Source organism: Diceros bicornis, unplaced genomic scaffold (genome assembly GCF_020826845.1).
Source record: "Diceros bicornis minor isolate mBicDic1 unplaced genomic scaffold, mDicBic1.mat.cur scaffold_93_ctg1, whole genome shotgun sequence".
NCBI lineage: Eukaryota > Metazoa > Chordata > Mammalia > Perissodactyla > Rhinocerotidae > Diceros > Diceros bicornis.
The window spans coordinates 291,210-312,815 of NW_026691823.1; the positions used below are offsets into that span (position 1 = coordinate 291,210).

The window sequence follows — 21,606 nt, forward strand, 5'->3', positions numbered from 1 at the left end:
TTAGCAAAATTATATTAATCAACATTCTGATTTATCAATATGAACAGTATTTGTGATACAATGTGTCTTCTATTCCTTTTGTAATTGAAAAGCTGATATAATAACAAAGACAAATTTTAAAACAGGCAAAAATCACCTATTACCAGTACCCTAATGTAACAACTACTTTCATTTTTCCTATTCTCAAAATAAGTTATTTATAAAGATGGCTCCAAGTGATGTGCTACTGTGCTTGAGCTTCAGCTAGCTGCATGTGAGGACTCAGAGTAGGTACACAATAGCGGTCATTTAGTGAAGACCTGAGGCAAATCAGTGACCAGACTTGTGAGTTTGGAAGGCCTTGGATATTTCACTTTCAAGACCCATTTAGGGAGTGTTGATGAACCAATACCAGAGAAATTACTAACCCAGCTCAGGGAGTACACAGCAGTCCCTCCGTCTTTGTTGGTCTGTTAAAGGCCAAGACATAAAGCAAAGGTGTAGGCCTGTCTCAGAGATGAGAAAGCCACCTGGGAGGGCCAAAGGAAGTGCCTTGAGTTACTCCTTGCAACCAGTAGTTCTCAAACTCCTCTGACCCACTAAGAGAGGCAGAAGACTCCAGGCCCATTTCCACTGGACAAAGAATGCAGAGAGCCAAGAACTGGAGAGAAACAACAACAGTCTAAACGGTAACCGGTGCGATCAACAAAAGTAGCACAAAACCATGATTTAACTTACAGTAAACGCTTCCGTAACCACAGGAACTGAAAACAATGACCAATTCAAAAAAGCACGGTTAACAGTGGGTACTTCCTAAAAACAGGAGAAGTTACAATTCTCTGTGATACCAAGTAGTTATTAAGTGCCATTTTGCCAAGAATTCCAGACTTTTTAGAATATGGAACTCTGGGTCCTCAACAAACTCTAGTAATACACTAATTAATGAGAACATTATATTTTAGTGGCATGTAATAAATCAGGAGTTATAAAAAGATTACCCTTAATTATGCATAAAAATCAGTCTGGTGCATTATTCCCCCATAAGGATCAAAAGAGGCAACTTGTATTTGAGGATCTGCTGAGACCCAATAGGAATAAATAGAAAATTATTTAGGAGACTCAATAGGGAAAAAAGTTCTACTTTTTTGGAGGGGGAGAGGGGTAACTTTTTATTTTGATATAACTTCAAACTTACAGAAAAGTTGCAAGAATCATACAAGAAACTTCCCTAATACTCTTTAGCTGGATTTAACAATTGTTTATGTTTTGCCCCATTTGTTTTATCATTCTCTCTCCCTCTACATACATGCATGTGAGTATGTTTATATATATGCATACTATTTTTTCCTGAACCATTTGAAGGTAAGTTACAGACATCTTCCTTCTCTCCCCCTAAACAGTTCAGTATGTATTTCCAAATGTCCACAGGGACATTCTCTTTCATGAGCAGAGTTCAATGATTAAAATCAGGAAATTTTACATTGATACAATCTTATTTTTCATTCCACAGTCCACATTCAGATTTTGTCAATTGGCCCAATAATCTCCTTTGTAGCCAACTTTTTTCCAGGTTCAGGATCCAATCTAGGGTCATGTCTCTTAAATTTCTTTTAATCTGGAACAGCTCCTCAGTCTGTCTTTGTCATTCTTGACCTTGACATCTTTTTAAGAATATAGGCTGGCTACTTTGTAGACTGTCTCTCAATATGTGTTTGACTGATGTTTCCTCATCGTTACATTCCGGTAATGCATTTTCGGCAGGAAGACCACAGAAGTGTGTTTCTAGTTTTTAAGTGACAGGAATAATACTTTCATAAAGTAAGTTTTTTTTTTTCTTTTGTGAGGAAGATGGGCCCTGAGTTAACGTCTGCCAATCCTCCTCTTTTTGCTGAGGAAGACTGGCCCTGGGCTAACGTCCATGCCCATCCTCCTCCACTTTATATGGGACGCTGCCACAGCACGGCTTGAGAAGCTGTGCGTCGGTGCGCGCCCGGGGTCCGAACCAGCGAACCCCGGGCCACTGCAGCGGAGCGCGCGCACTTAACCGCTTGTGCCACCGGGCCAGCTCTGATAAACTAAGTTTATTGGGAGGGAAATTAACTTCCAATCTTTCTCCTATCAAACAAAATAGTTAGAAATATTCCCTTAAAAACTTGGCTTAAAAAAACAAAAAACAAGACTGACAATAATGTAATATCATTTTATACCCATTACATTAAATTTTTTAAAATTAAAATTATAACACTCAATCCTGGACTGGGTCCTGGAACAGCAAAGAGGCATTAATAGAAAAACTGGTGAAATCTGAATAAAGTCTGGAGTTTAGTCAATAGTGATGTACCTATGTTGGTTTCTTAGATTTGACAAGTGTGGCACTATAATGTAAGAGGTTAACAATGGCGGACACTGAGTAAGGGATTCAAGGGAAATCTTGATATTATCTTTGCAGCTTTTCTGCAAACCTAAAATTATTCTGGAATGAAAAGTTCACTTAAAAAATTATAACCCCCAGTATTGATGAATGATAGGTAAAACAGAAGCTCTTGCATTCTTGGTAGCAGAATAAACAGGCAGAATCCTCTTGGAAAAGAGTCAGACATTAAGGGTCCTAAATATCCTTGTTGCCTTTGATTCTATAATTCTACATGGAAACATTGTAAGGAAATAAACCTAACAGAAAAAAAAAGCTACGTGGACAAACAAGTTCATTTGCAGCATTATTTATAATCATGAAAAGTTGGAAGCGACCTATATGACAACAAAACAGGCAAGACTAGGAAGTCATAAAAATGAGGCAAATGAAGACTATGTCACATCAAGGGAAATGCTTAAATATGGTAAATGAAAAAAAAAATTATATATTCAGTATGCTTATACCTATGTAAAGATCAATCTAAACACAGGAAAAAGAAATTACCCAAAATCTGTTTGTACAGGATTATGCCAGGAAAATGAACATTGTCTTCTTGGCTTTTTTTTTTCCAATTTAACAAATTTAACTTAATTTAAACTGTTAAAAACAGTTTTATTGAGACATAATTCACAGATCATACAATTCATCTTTTTAAACTATATAGTTTAGCAGTTTTTTAGTTTATTCACAAAGCTGTGCCACTATCACCACAATCAATTTTAGAACATTTTCATCATTCCAGAAAGAAACTCCATACCCTTTAGCAATCACTCCCCATCCTCCCCAACCTCCAGCCCTAGCAACCACTTACCTTCTGTCTCTAAAGATTTGCCTCTTCTGGACATTTCTTATCAATAAAATTATACAATAGGTGTAATAGGTGGTCTTTTTTGAGTGGCTTTTTTCTTTTTCTTTTTTTTGGTGAGGAAGATCGGCCCTGAGCTAACATCTGTTGCCAATCTTCCTCTTTTTGCTGAGGAAGATTAGCCCTGAGTTAACATCTGTCCCCATCTTCCTCTGTTTTGTATATGGGATGCCACCATAGCATGGCTTGATGAGCAGTGCATAGGTCTGTGCCTGGGATCCAAACCTGCGAACCCGGCGCCGCCAAAGCAGAGCGCGTGTACTTAAGCGCTACACCACTGGGCCAGCCCCTGACTGGCTTTTTTCACTCAGCATAACGTTTTCAAGGTTTATCCATGCTGTAGCAGTTATAAGTACTTCCGTTTAACGGCCAAATAATATTCCATTGCATGGATATACCACATTTTGTTCATCCATTTATCAGATGATGGACATTTGAGTTGTTTCCACTTTTTGGCTGTTATGAATACTGCTGCTTTGAAATTTGCACATAAGATTTTGTGTGCATATGTTTTTACCTCTCTTGAGTATATACCTAGGTGTGGAGTTGCTGGGTCATATGGTAACTATGTTGAACATTCTGAGAAACTGCCAAACTGTTTTCCAAAGTGGCTGTACCATTTTACATTCCCACCAGCAATACTTTAAACTTTTATAACAAAAAATGTACAAGAAATCTGCAAAAATTAACTCCTGCTCACCATAAGGTAATGCTACATTTGAACGGGCTCAACATTTGCAAAGTAAAGTATTGGCTCTAGCAAAATACAAGCTGGGCTTTTGCAGGTTGGCAGATTTCCCACTTGCCGAGAACAGGCACAAAGACAGGCGTCTCTTTTCTTTTTTAAAATAGTCGGTCAGTTTGTGTGCTTAGCAACAGGAAATAGGGTGGTCTTGAATCTTAAAATTCTGAACATAATTATGTGTCTTCTCAAAGCAGTTTCTGAACCAGGGAAGCTGAAGAGAGAACGTCGCGTTTCACATTATTGTTGACACTAGAATAATAGTAGGAATTGACAGGTTTTTGAGAGACAGATGTTATTGCCGAAAGAAGGACCGTGTATCAGAATTTAAGGATCTGACATAATGATCAACTTTTTTACGCCTTCCTATTACTTTCTGTAGTTGAGTGCTTGAGGTAAATCTATAATCAAAGATTTTAGTTCAGTTCTTCCTTTTCCTGTCACAGTTACCCATCTGCAATTTCTTAAAAAATATTGAGAGTTGGGGAAAGTGATAGCAAAGCAAACAAAGACAACTGAAAATACTTATTAAGGAACAGAAGGTAACTTCTTCAATCAGGCATTCCTCTTTGCTGGAGGAAAAGAGGGGACATATATAAGGAGATATCAGCAAGTTTAGAATTATTGTAATGATGTCTCGGTTAATAATTACTAACCGGAATTTTCAAAGCAAGAGGATCTTGACCACTACTGTACTTTGAAAAAATATTTGTTATACTTCGTTTTACAATATGCTGAGGAAATTTTAATTTTTTCTTAATATATTTTTTCCCCAGACAAGGGAATTGGGAAGCATCAAGGTGAATGTAGAATGGAAACAGAGCTGTCAGACTAAATTTTCAGCTTTTCACACAGTATAATTATCACTTTTTAGTTTCCACATAAACAAGTCCTTAAATTACATTAAGAAGATTTCAAAAATATCCCTTAATAAAAACACATATAACAATCCTGAAGGAATTATTTTACTTTACCATGTGTTATAAACTGAATTGTGCTGGCCCCAAATTCTTATGGTGAAGCTCCAATCCCCAATGTGACAGGGCCTTTAGGGAGGTCATTAAGGTTAAATGAGGTCATAAGGGTGGAGCCCTAATCTGATAGGACTGGTGTCCTTAGAAGAGGAAGAGACAGCAGAGATCGCTCTCTCTCCACGCACAGGCACAGAGGAGAGGCCATATGAGGACACAGAGGAGGGTGGCCACATGCAACACAAGGAGAGAGGCCTCACCAGAAACCAACCCTGCTGGCACCATGCTCTTGGACTTCCAGCCTCCAGAAGAGGGAGAAAATACATTTCTGTTGTTTAAGCCACCCAGTTTGTAGTATTTTGTTATGGCAGCCTGAGCCAACTAAGACACCACACCAATGTGATTTGTAACTGTTCTTTCCTTTTTGCCACTGTGATAGATTATAGACACAACCAAATTTTCTCAACTGAGGCCACAAAGAGATGTCTCTGGCCATTAAATCCAATAGTCATTGGAACTATCTAAATTTTAAAATGGAGCCATTAAATTGAGGCTTCAAAGGATGTATTCTAAGTTATTTTGTAGGATAAATCACTATAAAATCAATATATTACAAGTTGTTACCACCATGGGGCTTTACCTCCCATTTCTTTAATTCATAGCTAGCCTCTCTATCCCCAGAGCTGGCCTCTCCACTATCCTAGATCAGCGGCAAGAAGCCAGGACCAAAGTATGGCTAACCTAGTGGAGAACAAAGATGGTGATGATGGTGACAGTGGTAAGAGTGGTGGTGACAAGATCAGTGAACATTTGTCAAGCACTTACCAGATGTCAAGCAGATATCTATTACCTTTTTTAATCTTCAAAACAACCATTATTATTATCCCCACTCTTACAAGATTTAGCAAGGTTGAACAATTTGCTCTCTGTCACAGGATTCAAACCCAGACACAAGCACTCCAGTGCCCATTTCTTATGCTACAATTCTCAAAACTGAATCATTTAAACTCAAATTGTGTTACTGAACCATAGCTTTTTGGAAAAAATAAATAAAAATCCCTAATAATGAATCTGAAGTCTATGTCTAATTTCTTACTAAATACAACCAGTACAAAACCAGATCTACTAAAATAGACTCTAAATGGAACTTGTACCTGATAAATAAAACCAAGTCCCTGTAGGGTAAATGGGAAGAGTAGAAAAGCAGACAGAAGCTTCAGGAGAAATTCAGCATTCCTAAATTGTACCAGTAGGTGATTTTCAAAAAATGATGGAACATTTTTTGTTCAACATTTTCCCCAATACCTCTAGGCCAAAGCAACTGCCTTCATCAAAACAATACAAGTTAAGTCTTGGTTTCAAGTAAAGAACAGAAGCTTAACAAGTGTCTGAGAATATCAAGGTAACTGCTCATTCTTTTATAATACAGTTTAATATGCCCTGTATCTGCTCGGAAATTCCCAAATAGGGTGACTCAGGATATAACTATGTCTCTTAGAGTTCCCTGTTCACTAAAGAATTACCACAGAGAGACAGAACACCAACTCCATTTTCTAATTCTGAGAGACCTGAGTAAAGATAAAAGCAACTCATACTCTACCACAATTAAAAAAGCAATCTCATCCACAGGCAGGCTCCTTTTTCCTAAAATGGATTAACCACCTGTCCATTCCTTCCTCATATATTTAATTTTTTTTTCACTATATTAACATTATTAAATTAACTAGAGCTTCTATTCCTAGAGCATAGATTACCAAAAGTTGGATTGCTGGGATAAAGTATATATGGCTATTAACTGTGATGGTTATTGCTAGATTCCTTTCCAAAAAAAGTTCTAGGCACTAACATTTTTTTTCAGACTATATGAAGCAGGCTGTCCTTTTCTACTAATACAGTATTTCATAAAACATAAGTACACAAAATTTGGAAAGTCTTCTAAAGAACAAGAAATCAATATTTGTTCTCCTGTGGAGGCTTCTGTAATCCCTTGTACTATCAAAAGGAGAAAAGAAACTGTTACTCACAAAATTTATCTGCCTCATGCAAAATCGACTTATGTTTCCTTTTCCCATTCTCGTTCACTTTTCCTCTCTTCCCCATCACTCCACTGTAAGATGTGCACCTATATGTATGAACACAGCTTTCTCGCTTGTAAGAGCCTTGACACCTAACACACTTGTCCCATAATTTCACCACAGAGAAGGCGAAAGGAACGATAGTTGGGTAGCCAAACATTTCCACAAAAGGTAAGACTTTATTGTTATTTTCTTTCTTGACTACGAGAGAAGCTAAATCCCTTAAAGAAAGGCTCCCTCTCATCATTTTCCTAAGTGAAATCTTTCTTCCAGTAACTGAAAAGTGAGTAGATATATTTATTAATTAAGGCTCTGAACCCGTCTGCTGAGATTTGCTCTTCTACCGACCAGTTGTGTGACCTGGGAACAAGTTACCTAACTTCTTTGGCCTCTGTTTCTTAATCTGTAAAATGGGTACAAAAATAGTTCTTACTTTGTAAGGTTGTTGCAATGAGAGTGTGTATATGTTTATGTTTGTGTGTATATTTATAAATATTTATATACACACATATATAAAGACCTTAGTACCTGAAACACAGTAAGACCAATGTAAGTGTTAGCTGTAAATCTGAGCCACATTCCCCACTACCCACCTGGAAGGCACCCCTAAAAGGAAGCAGGATGTGGAGAGTTCAAACTTCATTTGCCCTCTAACTCCATGTGAAATGGGAGGCATGCACACCTGGCTCAAAGAGAACAGCTGTCTCCTCTCCCTCTTTGAAGTCAGCGGGCCATTCTCACTCACCAGGTGTAGCAGGGGAAGGGGCCCTGGGCCCTGCCCCACGGGAGCTCATGGTCTAGCGAGCCTGGAGAGAAGAGCAGTTACTACCCTCTCCTGAAAACAGGCCTGCAGATCTAGTTTTAGGGCCAGGACTTGAAAAACTGTTTGTGTATTCAGTTTAATTTCTAATTGTTTTCTGAATAGAAACACACATGAATTAAAAGCTATTAAGATAAAAGAGGTCCAGCTGAACACAGAGAGACTACCTTTCGACTTGTCGTCGCTCTGGGTCAAATGAAGTCACATCTTTGAGGATGGCAGAGCTGAGGGGTCACCATCCCCATGAAGGCACAATGGCTTGGTATTAGAAACCTGGGCAACCGCTCAGAGCCCCACATTAGGGAGATTCTTGTGCACTGTGTATAACTGAGCAGTGATTCAAGGGGACTGTTGGTGAAGGAAGCACTGTGGGCTAGCAAGGGTAAGAAACTGAGGCTTATACAGACAACTTTAAGTAAGAACCCAACTCCTTCACCCCCTTCCCCTACTGTTCTTTCCTGTAGCGAGTATGACAGGGCCAGGCCCATATCCCTGAGGCCCTCACCACCCCAGTACATGCCCACAGTGTCCTCCTACAAGCACCCATGCCTCCTGGCCGGAGCACTTCCCTCGCTGCTGTGCAGCTGCCAGAAGTGGAGCCAGGCACAACACTCAGTCAGTGACAGACGGGAGGGGAACGGTAAACGCCTCCCTTTCCCACCCCCGTGTGCAATAACTCTGAGGCATGTTCTACAGTCTTCCAAGGGGACTGAGCTCCAGCTGCTCACAGAGGTAACCTACTCAGTCACACTCTTTATCGGCCCTGTCACTTTCCTCTCTCCTCTATCTGGGATTTTTGGGACCACCTCCTACATAAACTACTTATACTCAAATCCTTGTCTCAGGATCTGCTTCCTGGCAATTCCAACCTAAGTCATTTCCTCTTTAAATATGGGCACTTCAGGATAGTCTTATGACTCCTTTCCCCTTGCCAGGATGTTTATTTTAACCAGGTGTCCCCTCCAGAACACGGGTCACTTCACCCCTTGGAGATAAGCCTGGGCTCTACAGTGGCTGCCTTGGTCTTATGAATACTACTCAGATCCTGGGACCTGCAGGCTGTCCTCTCAGGATGGAACACTTCCCACCGTGTAACGCTGGGGTGTCTTCGTCTGGTGCCTCTCCTGCCGTGGGGCTTCTTCCGCTCACAGCTCCACCACCTCTCCTGACATGGCTCAAATCCACAGCCAAAGCCACTGCACACTAGGCACACATCTGTCTTCTTGCTTGAAGTTTTCTTCAGTGGAGCTTGAAGGTATTTCTTCTCTCCAAAAAAGCCAACTCAAATGGATGCTCCTTTTATTGGAAATGTGAGCAGTTTAGAGATGGGCACTCTGCTTTTCATGGCTCACCTGATTCAGCTGGAATATTACAGCACTAAGGGAGACCATTTCACTAGCTCCCAGAGTTAGATAAAAATGCAGAATCTAAATAAATAATTGAAATATTTCACATGATGTAGCTAGGATGTTTTTATCTGATCAGGAATTCCTCCCAACTTTTGAAGAGCCTTTCACCCATGCTCACTTATAAGGCAGTGCAGCAAGATGGCTAACAGTATGGCTGCTGGGGCCAAATGGTCAGGGTTTGATTTTTGCCTCTGCCTAGCTGTACAGTCTTAGACAAGTTAACTTACCCCTCTGAGGCTCCCTATAAAATGAGGATAACAACAGTATCTACCTCCAGGATTGCTGAGAAGATTAAACGAGTGGGCCCTCAATTCAGTGACTGGCATCCTTATAAGAAGAGATGAGGACACAGAGACATGGAGGGAAGAAGATCATGTGAAAGACGTAGGCAGAGATTGGAGATCTGCTGCCGCAAGACAGGGAAGCAGGAACCACCAGGAGCTGGAAGAGGTGAGGGAGGGTTCTCTGCTGTTGGTAAACTGTGTGTCAATTGTAGGCCTCTCCCTTTGTTCTCACTCAAACCATAAAACCTAACAGTACCTTGTCTTAAAAATTCTGATTATCATGTGGCTTATCATATGGCTGTCCTGAAGATCATGGACCATGCCCGATGCCATCATTTAAATTTCTCAGGTCCACAGTTATCACCCCTGAACTCCTTCATTTCTCATTGTAACTCACTGAAATCATAGTCTCCATCTAAGAATCAGTAAGGAATAATTTTAAATGTATGGGAGAGAAAACCCAGCGAAATTTAACTTAAAATAATTTAACAATATAAGAAGAAGGAAGAAAAGATTCGATGAGGGAAGAAATCAGCTCTTGGTAACGAGACTTGAGGAGTAGATTGTGTCCAGGCACAGAGATGCAGCATACAAATGAGGGGGCAGGTCTTGTCCTGACCGTCCCTGATGCCCCCCCTCCTCTGCTCTCCTCCCAGGTGGCCTCAAACCCTGTCAGCAGCTCCTGCACTGTGACCTCGCTCAGCTCCACTCCCCAGAACTCCAGGTCTGGCAGGTAAGAACCCCGTGTACACCCGGCTCCTCCTCCTGTCCCATAAAGGGTCCTGTGCCTGGATCCTGCTGGACCAGAGAGGGCCATTTGACACCCCATTCCTAGGACATTGGGGATTTGGAATATGCAGAGTAGCTCACACTGAGGAATTAGAACACCCTAGTCCTAGGGAAGAGTCAGCCCCACACCAAAGCTGTGGGATCCGGGAGGGAGCCATCACTGTGTTAAATCCAGAGGCCATTCTCAGGAGGCACAAGGCACAGCTGTCCACCTCCACTCCCTCTCTGCCCTTCTGTTTCTCAGTCACTCTTTGACCCTCTGAAATAGGCTTCCTTCCCCATGACTGCTAAGACTGCTCTATCAAAGCTCTTCAAGAAAGTCCAGAAAATTCCAGATCCTTCCAAAACCACCTCAGTCCTTTCCCTTCCTGACCCAGTGAAAGATCCCCCCATCTCACTTCTGTAACTTGACCCTTTTTGGTTAATTTCAGGTGTCAACTTGACAGAGCTAAGGGATGCCCAGAAAGCTAGTTAAGCATTATTTCTGGATGTGTTCACATGGCTGTTTGTGGAAGAGATTAGCATTCAATTCCATAGACTATGTAAAGAGGCCCACCCTCACCAGTCTGCGACCTGATACTACCACAAATACGCAGGCAAAAGATAAGTTCATCAAACACCATAAGAAACTACAGTAACAATTCAGAGCAGAAGGAAATGACAAATCTCCAGAAACCAACCTTGAAGTCACAGAAATTTACAATCTAAATGACAAAGAATTCAAAATAACTGTCATAAAGAAACTCACCAAGTTACAAGAATGTTCAGACAGTTCGATGAACTCAGGAATAAAATTAATGAGGAAAAGGAATACTTCATCAAAGAGACTGAAGCTATTAAAAAAAAAAAACAAGCAGAAATTCTGGATATAAAGAACATAATTAATGAGATAAAAAAGAATCTAGAATCCTTACAAAATAGAGCTGATATCAGGTTGAAAGAATAAGTGATTTAGAGGATAGAAATATAGAAATGCTTCTAGTGGACGAGGAGAAAGGACTCAGATTTTTAGAAAATGAAGGAATTCTTGGAGAAATATATGACGCAATTATAAAAGCAACCTAAGAATTATATGTATTCCAGAGGGAGAAAAGAGGGAGAAAGGAGCAGAGAGCTTGTTCAAAGAAATAATAGCTGAGAACTTCTCAACCCTGGGCAAGAACCGGACTTAAAAATACATGAAGCCAACAGAACGCCTAATTACATCAATGCTTAAAGACCTTCTCCAAGGCGTATAATAGTAAAATTGGCAAAAGACAATGACAAAGAAAAAATCTGAAGGGAAGCAAGACAGAAGAAAATAACCTACAAAGGAACCCCTATCAGGCCTTCAGCATATTTCTTGGCAGAAACTTTACAGGCAAGGAAAGAATGGAATGATATATTAAAAATACTGAAAGAAAAAAACTTTCAGCCAAGAATACTCTATCCAGTGAAATGATCCTTATGATACAATGGAGAAATACAAGTTTTCCCAGATAAACAAAGGCTGAGGGAATTCATCGCCACGAGATCTCCCATACAAGCAATGATCAAGAACGCCCTCATACCTGAAACAAAAAGAAGGCAAATGTCTACAAAGCTTTGATCAAAGAGATAAATAGACAAAATCAGAAAGCTACAGCTCTGTTTCACAACAGGGTAGCAAATACTTAATTATAACTTAAAAGAAGAAGGGAAGGAAGGCATCAAAAGTAACTATAAACACTTCAACTTAGTCACAACCGCACAACACAAAAATGAATAACTTGTGACAACAATAACTCAGAAGGAGAAGAGGAAAGGAATGGAACCTGCTTAGGCTAATGGAGATAAGAGGCTATCAGAAGATGGACTGTCTCATCTATGAGATCTTCATACAAACCTCAGAGTAACCAGCAAACAAAAAATCAGAGCAGAGCCATAGATCGTAAAAATAGAGAAAACTACCACAGAAAACCCCCAAAATGAAATGGTAGTCAGAAACACAAAGGAAGAGGAACAATGGAAATATAGATTAGGTGGGATTAAGCCCTCATGTATCAATAATCACTCTAAATGTAAATCGATTGAATTCTCCAATCAACAGACACAGAGTGGTGGGGTGGATTAGAAAACAAGACCCAATGATATGTTGCTGCCAGGAAACACATATCAGCTCTAAAAACAAACAGGCTCAGAATGAATGGATGGGAGACAATACTCCAAGAAAATGGCAAATAAAAGAAAGTAGGTGTTGCCATACTCATATCAGACAAAGCAGACTTCAAGATAAAAAAGACTATGAGAGACAAAGAGGGGCAGTATATAATGCTAAAGGGGACTTTCCACCAAGAGGACATATCCCATTCAACATAGTACTGGAGGTTTTGTCCAGAGCAATTAGGCTGGAAAAAGAAATAAAAGGAATCCCAATTGGAAAGGAAGAAATGAAACTCTTGCTGTTTGCAGATGACATGATTGTAAATAGAAAAAACCATAAAGAATCCATCAGAAAACTATTAGAAATAATCAACTACTACAGCAAAGTTGCAGCATACAAAATCAACTTACCACAATCAGTTGCATTTCTACTCTAATAATGAACTAACAGAAAGAGAACTCAAGAATACAATCCCACTTACAATTGCAACAAAAAGAAAAAAATCTCTAGGGATAAATTTAACCAAAGAGGTTAAAGACCTATACAATGAAAACTATAAGACATTATTGAAAGAAATCAATGATGACCTGAAGTAATGGGAAGATATTCCATGCACATGGATTGGAAGAATAAACACAGTTAAAAAGGCCATATTACCTAAAGTAATCTACAGATTCAATGCCATCCCAATCAGAATTCCAATGACATTCTTCACAGAAATAGAACACAGAATCCTAAAATATATATGGAATAACAAAAGACCTCGAACAGCCAAAGCAATCCTGAAAAGAAAGAACAAAGCTGGAGGCATCACAATCCTAACTTGAAAATATATTACATAGCTATAGTAATCAAAATGGCATGGTACTGGCACAAAAGCAGACTCATAGATCAATGGAACAGAACTGAAAGCCCAGAAAGAAAACTACACATCTGTGGTCAGTTAATCTCTGACAAAGGAGCCAAGATCATACAATGGAGAAAGGAAAGTCTCTTCAATAAATGCTGTTGGGAAAACTGGACAGCCACATGCAAAAGAATGAAAGTAGATCATTATCTTCCACCATACACAAAAATTAACTCGAAATGGATAAAAGACTTGAATCTAACACTTGAAACCATAAAACTCCTAGAAGAAAATATACGCAGTTCAGTCTTTGACATCGGTCTTAGCAGCATCTTTTCCAATACCATGTCTACTCAGGCAAGGGAAAGAAAAGAAAAAATATACAAATGGGACTACATGAGACTAAAAGCCTTCTGCAAGGCAAAGGAAACGATGGACAAAATGAAAAGACAGGGTCGGCCCCGAGCCTTAGTGGTTAAGTGTGCACGCTCCGCTACTGGCGGCCCAGGTTCGGATCCCGGACGCGCACAAACGCACCACTTTTCCAACCATGCTGCGGCCGCGTCCCACATACAGCAACTAGAAGGATGTGCAACTATGACATACAACTATCAACTGGGACTTTGGGGGAAAAAAAAAGGAGGAGGATTGGCAATAGATGTTAGCTCAGAGCCAGTCTTCCTCAGAAAAAAAGAGGAGGATTACCATGGATGTTAGCTCAGGGCTGATCTTCTTCACCAAAAAAAAAAAAAAAAAAAAAAGGAAAGACAACCCACCAACTGGGAGAAAATATTTGCAAATCATATATCTGACAAGGGGTTAATCTCCAAAATATATAAACAACTCATACAACCCAACAATAAAAAAACAGATAATCCAATCTAAAAATGGGCAGAGGATATGAACAGACATTTTTCCAAAGAAGATATACAGAAGGCCAACAGACACATGAAAAGATGTAAAACATCACTAATTATTAGGGATATTCAAATCAAAACTACAATGAGAGATCACCTTATACCTGTCACAACAACTATAATTCCCAAGACAAAAAGTACGAAATGTTGGAGAGGATAAGGAGAAAAGGGTACCCTCACACACTGCTGGTGGGAATGCAAACTGATGCAGCCACTAGGGACAACACTATGGAGAGTTCTCAAAAAATTAAAAATAGAAATAGCATACCTTCCAGTTATCCCACTACTGGGTATTTATCCAAAGAAATTGAAATCAACAATTCAAAGAGATTTATGCAGCCCTGTGTTCACTGCAGCATTATTCACAATAGCCAAGACATGGAAGCAACCCAAGCGCCCTGCTACAGATGAATGGATCAAGAAGAGGTGGTATGTATTATATACAATGGAATACTACTCAGCCAGAAAAAAAAGACAAGATCATCGTGTTTGCAACAACCTGGATGGACCTTGAGGGTAGGATGTTAAATGAAATAAGCCAGACAAAATCAAACATGCATGATTTCACTCATACGCAGAAGATAAACATATACAGGGATAAAGAGAACAAATCAGTGGTTACCAGAGGGGATGGGGGCTGGGCATTGAGTGAAAGAGTTAAAGGGGCACATATGCATGGTGATGGATAATAGTTAGACTACTGGTGGTGAGCATGATGCAGTCTATAAAGAAATTCACAAATAATAATGAACACCCGAAATTACACAATGTTAAAACCCTTTATAATTTCAATAAAATAATTAAAAAAGAAAAAAAAATAATTCATTCTTTTTTATGGTTGAATAGTATTCCACCATGGGGATATACCACACTTTGTGTATCTGTTAACCAGTAGATGGACATTTTGTTTGTTTTCCATTTTTGTCTAGAATAAATAGGTTGTTATCAACATGTGTGTACAAGTCTGTGTATAGACATATGAGTTTATTTCCTTTGCATGGATTCCTAGGAGAGGAATGGCTGGATAGACGTATGTAATTATTAAAGACGCATCCAAGCTATTTTTCACCAGCACTCGATGAGAGTTTCAGTGACTTGACATCTTCAACAACACTTGCTATAGTCAGTCTTTTTAATTTTAGCCATTCTCAAGTGTGGTAGAATCTCATGATGACTGTCACTTATATTTCCCCAATGACTCATGTTGTGAAGGAGAAGGCAAGCCACACACAGACTGGGAGAAAACATCTGCAAAACATATCCCTAGAAAAGGACGTGTACTTATAATATATAAAGAGCTCTTACAACCCAATGGTAAGAAGACAATCAACACGTCATGGCTTACCAGGAGACAGCAGATCAGGCCTGTGATGAGCACCAGGAAGCCCGCCAGCAGATGAGGATGAGGGCCCAGAAGGAGAGGTCTGGGGAGACAAGTGGTGGGGTGAGCCACCTCCTGTCATCGCCCCAGGGCTCCTGCTGACCCCACTGTGCCTCAACCGTCCTTGACAAGGGTTGGCCAACTTTCCTCATCATCCAAGACCCTGTGCGCATAGTTCTCTTCGATGAGGCACAGCATCAAGATACTCGCCCCCTACCGTGGTCCTGGGTTTTCTGCAGGTTTACCATGCTTCTCAGTCAAGGTGTCATTTCTGTTGGGAGAATATTCTGGAAGTGAATGAAATGGAGAATGCATGTGAGTGTGTTTCACTCTTTTTAATAAAACTTTTTAGACACAGAAAAATAAAGGGAACAGTCTCATAAACATCCATCATCTAGATTTAACAATGCATATTCCATCCAATTAAAACAATATTTCATCAATGTATAAATTATTAACACTTGCCGCCCTTGATTCATCCCATGTTTTCAATGAAATATTAAAGTCAAGTAGACATCATCATGTTTCACCCCATTTTACTTTCCATCTCTAAAAAGTGAGCACACTTTGCTACAAAATTCAAGGCCATTATCACAGAACAAAAGTGTAATAAATTAAACTAAATTAATACCTCTGGGCACAGAGGACTGAATTTGGGTTGGACTATCTTATGATGGCTGGGGGGAGAATGGGTCATCACAGTTGGCAAGCCTATGTGATCTCTCTAAATTCGTAAATTCCCACTCAAAATTGTTCTTCCGTGCCTAGAAACACATCATCCCCTTCTCCTTTATCTATTTGCTTAATATTCATTTTCTAGGATTAACCTACAATGTAATTTCCTGCAGGAAGTCTTCTCTGGTTACCCCCTAAAAATATGAGTTTGTTCAGATCAAATAATTGATAAGTTTCAATTCTCTATTCTTGTTATTGCCAGCAACAACATAAACTCCAGGAGGGAGTGGGCATGGGGGGAGGGGTGCAGGTCCCCCTACTTGTGCCTCTACCCAGACAACCTCTTAGAGGTGTGCTGTCTGATATGCAGCAGCAACAAGTCTCTTTTTGAATTAAAATTAATTTTAGTTAAATAAAATAAAAATTCTAACCTCAGTAACATTAAAAATCAGTAACAATAAAGACCAGTCACAATACCATCTTTCGAGCACTCAACAGCCACATGCAGCTATGCACTGGACAGCACAGATACAGAACATTCCACCACTGCAGAAAGTTCTAGTGCATTGGTGCTCATCTAGAGCGGGACTTGGCAAACTATAGCCTGTGGATCAGAAACCACATCCACCCCCAAACCTGTAAGTCTGCTTCACACACAGCTGGAGGCCCTCATTGACCATCGGGCCCAGTGGCTCTCAGTGCAGAGATAAGGAAACAAAAGTCCGGAGAGGGGAGGTGACTAGCTTGAGGTCACTGAGCTGTGTAGGAGAAGTTGAGGGCCTCCCATACTACACTGGTGTGCTTTTCTCTCTCTCAATGGTGGCTAAAGACTGGGGGACTATGCCACCTCCTGCCAGCCTGAGCAAGTTCAGTGTTCTCTCAGCCCCAGGCCTCCAGAGTCCCTAGAAAGGCCTCACTTTCTTCCCCAATGACCAGGGAGCCTTACCATCCACAAGGACATTCTTTCCGTCCAGGGTCAAGTTCTGCAGCTGGGTACCCTTCTGGTCAGCCGCAGGAATTCCTCATAGATGGCAACTCTATCCAGTCTCTGTGCCAAGGCGGCTGGGTACACAGTGAGTCCACTGCAGTGTGGTTACCATGGGGGACCGACCTGGAAGGACACAAGGGATGAACAAGGGTGTCTGGAATTCTACCCTGATTCTAGATTCCCTGCTTCTGGGTCCTGTCCAAGAGAACTTTCTGCAATAATGTCAACATTTGCCTGCACTACCAAATACACTCATTATTAGCCCCATGTTGTTATCAAGCACTTAAAATGTGGCTAGTGTGTGTGAGTGAGGAACTGAATTTCTCATGTAATTTCATTTAAAGTAATTAATTTATAAATAAATAACCACAGGGAGAACATTTTTGAAACTTTGGAGTAAGGACGTCTTCAAATGCATAAAAACAATGAGAACACTGGTAAAAATGGTCGAAATCAACTTTTCAGAAGTCTAGAAATTAATCAAAGGCTTGCAAGAATCTGAGGAGGGTTTAGTGAAGAAACATGGTGGAATCTTGATAAAGGGAGCAAACTTTGTGGCATTATAACTTGCACTATTCCCATCCTGCTCTCACAATATCCTCCATAACTTTGAAAACCGTCAGTCTCAGAACCATGGTAGCTGAGACAACCAGCATCCCAGCAGCCATAATGGGTGTGGAGCTCTGAAAAGACCCATCCCCACCCAACTGCAACTAGCTGACCTGCCTGGCAGCTCCCCGAAAACGCCCCATGTTCAGGGCTTGTTGTTACTAGACTCAGAGCTTGCCCAGAGAGGAAAGTCTGTCCCCAGGGCACTTGCTAAAAACAATCAGGGCTAATTGTTTCCTATTGTAGTTGCCTGAGGGAGTGATACCAGCTGAGGCAGGCAAGAGGTGAGCCAACAACTTAGAAGAAAAATTGGGGGAATGAGATGTCCACAGGGGGCTTTGAAAATCTCCAGGGTATTTCCGGGCATCCAGAAGGCCACAAGGGCTCAGGCCTGTGGCACGCCCAGGAAAGACTTGAGAACATCTTAATCTCTCACCTCTAGTTGAAGGGTTGGCTTAATATCTGAAAACTTGATTATGTAATACACCATATTAATAGAATAACGGCCAATACCACGCAATCTCGACCACATATACAGAAAAGAATTTCACAAAATACAGTGCCCTTCATGCCTAAAAAAGAAAACACTCAACAAATTAGGAATAGACAAAACTTTCTCAACCTATAAACAGCATCGATGAAAAACCCACGGCTAACACCATATTCAATGGTGAAAGACTGAAAATTTCCCCCTAAGACCAGGGACAAGACATTGATGTCTTCCCTCATCTCACATGTTAATCACAGGCACCAGAGGCTCTGATGAGGGCAATTAGGCAAGAAAAAGGAATAAAAGAAACCCAGATTGGAAGGGAAGACGTAAAACTATTTGTTTTGCAGATGAGAAGATATTGTATCTAGAAAAACCTAAAAAATACCACCCCCCCACACACAATATGTGCATCGTATCCCAATACGTGTATAATAAATTTAAATTGCCCCATCTGGTTAGTGGCTCCAATATTGGAGAGCACAGTTAGACCGCTAATATTTGTTGAACCTTTCCAGAAGAGGAGGAGGAGGAGGATGCTGGAGGTTGGCGGCCCCAAATGTTAATGCTTTTCTCAACCCCCGAAAATCTATGGAAGGAGATGGTAGGATTAGCTGACAGGGATGTGGGGCAGAATGGGCACCATGTCAGTGACTTCCAGATCAAGGATGTGTCACAGGAGCTCAGAGCCATCAGCCACCTGCTCAGCCAATGCTTCCAATCTCCTCAACCCACATCAAGTCGGTGACCAGGCAGGAGTGAAATATGTCTCATAGCTGGCTGCCTCTGTAGAGCTTGGTGACCTAGAACAAACGCAAGGGAGAGTGGGTGAGATGGAGGTCTCCTGGAGACGCAGGGGGCCACTGGAGCCAGTGAAAGATCACAGACCTTGGGGCAAGGGAGACCTGACTTCAAATCCTGGCTCTGCCCCTAACTCACTGTGTGACCTTAGGCACAAAAATCCCCTTTCTGAGATTCAGTTTACCCATGTGAGAAATGGGGAAGGCAGCTAGGACATCACCTCTGGACACTGAGAGAACCCAGGGACGCAGGGAAAGTGAAGGGTTGAAACAATCACGTAACAGATGTAAGTCCGACGGAGGAATGAGGGTGCCCTCAGGGCAAGGAGAGACGGGACAGGGGAGACCCCACCTGGTCCTGGGTGTCCCTCAGCAGGGCGGTGTACTCCGAGGATGTGGGCTCCGGGTTGCTGAGGTTCCAGCTGATGATGTGGAAATGTAGCTGGTGCTCTCTCTGGATGGATAAACTCTGGGCTGCAGAGCCTGGAGCCACCGAGAGGAAAAGCAGACAGGTGGAGACTCTCCGCTCCCAGCACAGAGGCATGGAGGCCCACGGGGTCAGGATGGTAGGTGCAGACGGCGTCCACACTGCTGGCTTCCCCATCCTTTTCAGGCCTGGGGAGAGAGGGATGTGGGGACTCTAGAGAGAGGTCCTGAAACCTCTGGGGTGGGGGCCAGAACAGGAAGGAGGAAATGGGAGGACAGGGGGGAGACTGAGAGAGGGGTGGTCACAAAAGTGGTCATTAGGGGCAAATACTCAGAGGAGGGTCTCACCTGAGGGAGACCAGTCTGCAACTCAAGGAGAAGAGGCCCAGGCTGCTCTTCTTGAACAAGGATCCAGCTGGGGAGGAAGGAGGAGGAGGAGGAGCAGGAGGGACAGGGAGTGGGGGAGGGGCTGGGTGGGAGCTGCTGGAACCAGGGTCTCCTCAGGCTCTGCAGGACCCTCTCAGTGGAGTTGAACGTGGCTGAGCTGTTGCTCCTGTCTGATGAATACTGGAGGGTGGAGATGGGGAAGGTGACTGTGAGGGTCTTCAGGTTGTGTCCCAAAGCTGCAAGACGAGAGGGAGAGCGATGGCCAGCACTGAGAGCTGGCCTGAGACCAGACCAGAGTCCTGCACTCATTATCATCTGTCGTCTTCTCTCCCAGTGTCACCACCACCCACCCGTGTGGTCACCCAGGTCAGAACCAGCATATCTGCTCAGCTCCTCCTCCCTCCCAGTAACACCAATTCCAGTTGCGCACCGGTCCTCACATACACTCCCTCTCTCCATCCCTGTCCCAGCTCAGGTCTTAACTTGCTTCACCCGGACCAACACCCCAGCAGGCTCACTGGATGCTCTGTCTAAAGGATGTTCTACATGCACCACTAGAAGAATCTTTCTGAAATGAATACCTCACTAGGGCCACCACTGCTCTAGTACCACCCATGGCTCCCTATGGCCTTCAGTGTTAGTTCAACCTTCTTGACCTGGCACTCAAGGCTCTACTCAATCTGGCTCCTGCTGACCTTTCAGTCTCATTTTATCCATCTACTGCGGGTTAAACTTCATGCTTCACGCAACCCAAATTCATTTCAATTCTCCCCATAGGGCATGTTGCTTCAGGCTGGAGCCTTTGCTCACGGAATCCTCTCTGCCAGGAAAACCCTTCATCCTCTAGTTGCCAGGGTCCCTCCTACTTATTCTTAAAGACTCCATTCTGGTGAAACTTTCTCTAGCAAGCTCTTCCCCTCCAAATTATGCCAGGCGCCTCTCCCCGAAACATCCCACATTGTACTATAATGGTGTGTTAATTTCACAAGACTCGGGGCTCTCTGAGGGCTGGCCTGAGACTGAACCGTCGGTATAATCTTTGTGATCAGCATGATTGCCCTAAAACCAGAATTTCACACCCTGGCTTCCCAGCTCCTGGATCACAACTGGCTGGTGGAGGAGTGGGGCCGGAGAGCTTCTCTTGGGAAGGAAAAGGGGCCCCCAGATACCTGTGGTGGCTTCTGGTGGCACAGGTGATGATGAAGTATGCAGGGACGTGGTGGCTGGCTCGGGAGCTGTGGCGAGGGCTGTCTCAGGGAGGGACAGAGTGGGAGGAGCCCCCAGGCTCACCCGGGCTCCAGCAGTGGCTGTGCCAGGACCACCATTCACAGGTGAAGCATACATGAGAGTGAGGGGAGGGGTGACTGTGTGAGTAGAGGGATGAGCAAGCCTGTGGATGAGAGGAGCCCGAGAGAGAGAGATAGGTGAACAAGAGAGACTGAACTCGGAGGAGAGGCAGATGGACGGGCAGAAAACTGGACAGACGGATGGGATACCTGGAAAAGGAGGACCAAGGGCGGGGCTTCAGGAGAATTAAAGTGAAAACCACGTGGGGTCAGAATGTGGTGGACAACACGTCTGTGTCTAAGGCTTTCTCACCCTGGGCTGGGACTCTCC

The 21,606-nt window shown here is 42.2% G+C and overlaps 1 protein-coding gene and 1 long non-coding RNA gene across 3 annotated transcripts; one reads left to right on the forward strand and one right to left on the reverse strand.

Moving 5' to 3' along the window:
• Window positions 1-264: 264 nt before the first annotated feature.
• Window positions 265-9,669, forward strand: LOC131403870 (uncharacterized). Its single transcript, XR_009219618.1, has 3 exons — window positions 265-324; window positions 7,169-7,216; window positions 9,552-9,669. It is a non-coding gene; the product is annotated as an uncharacterized LOC131403870 (long non-coding RNA).
• A 7,634-nt stretch (window positions 9,670-17,303) lies between these two features.
• LOC131403864 (mucin-16-like) lies at window positions 17,304-19,868 on the reverse strand. Of its 2 annotated transcripts, none has more exons than XM_058538107.1 (2): window positions 19,529-19,868; window positions 17,304-17,400 (listed from the first exon to the last, which is right to left on the reverse strand). In XM_058538107.1, exons 1-2 carry the CDS (start codon window positions 19,778-19,780, stop codon window positions 17,383-17,385), a joined length of 270 nt encoding a protein of 89 aa, XP_058394090.1. In that variant the 5' UTR covers window positions 19,781-19,868; the 3' UTR covers window positions 17,304-17,382. The 2 variants fall into 2 exon arrangements, with proteins under 2 accessions (XP_058394090.1, XP_058394089.1); XM_058538106.1 differs by lacking the exon at window positions 17,304-17,400 and adding an exon at window positions 19,128-19,179.
• Between the last annotated feature and the right edge of the window lie 1,738 nt (window positions 19,869-21,606).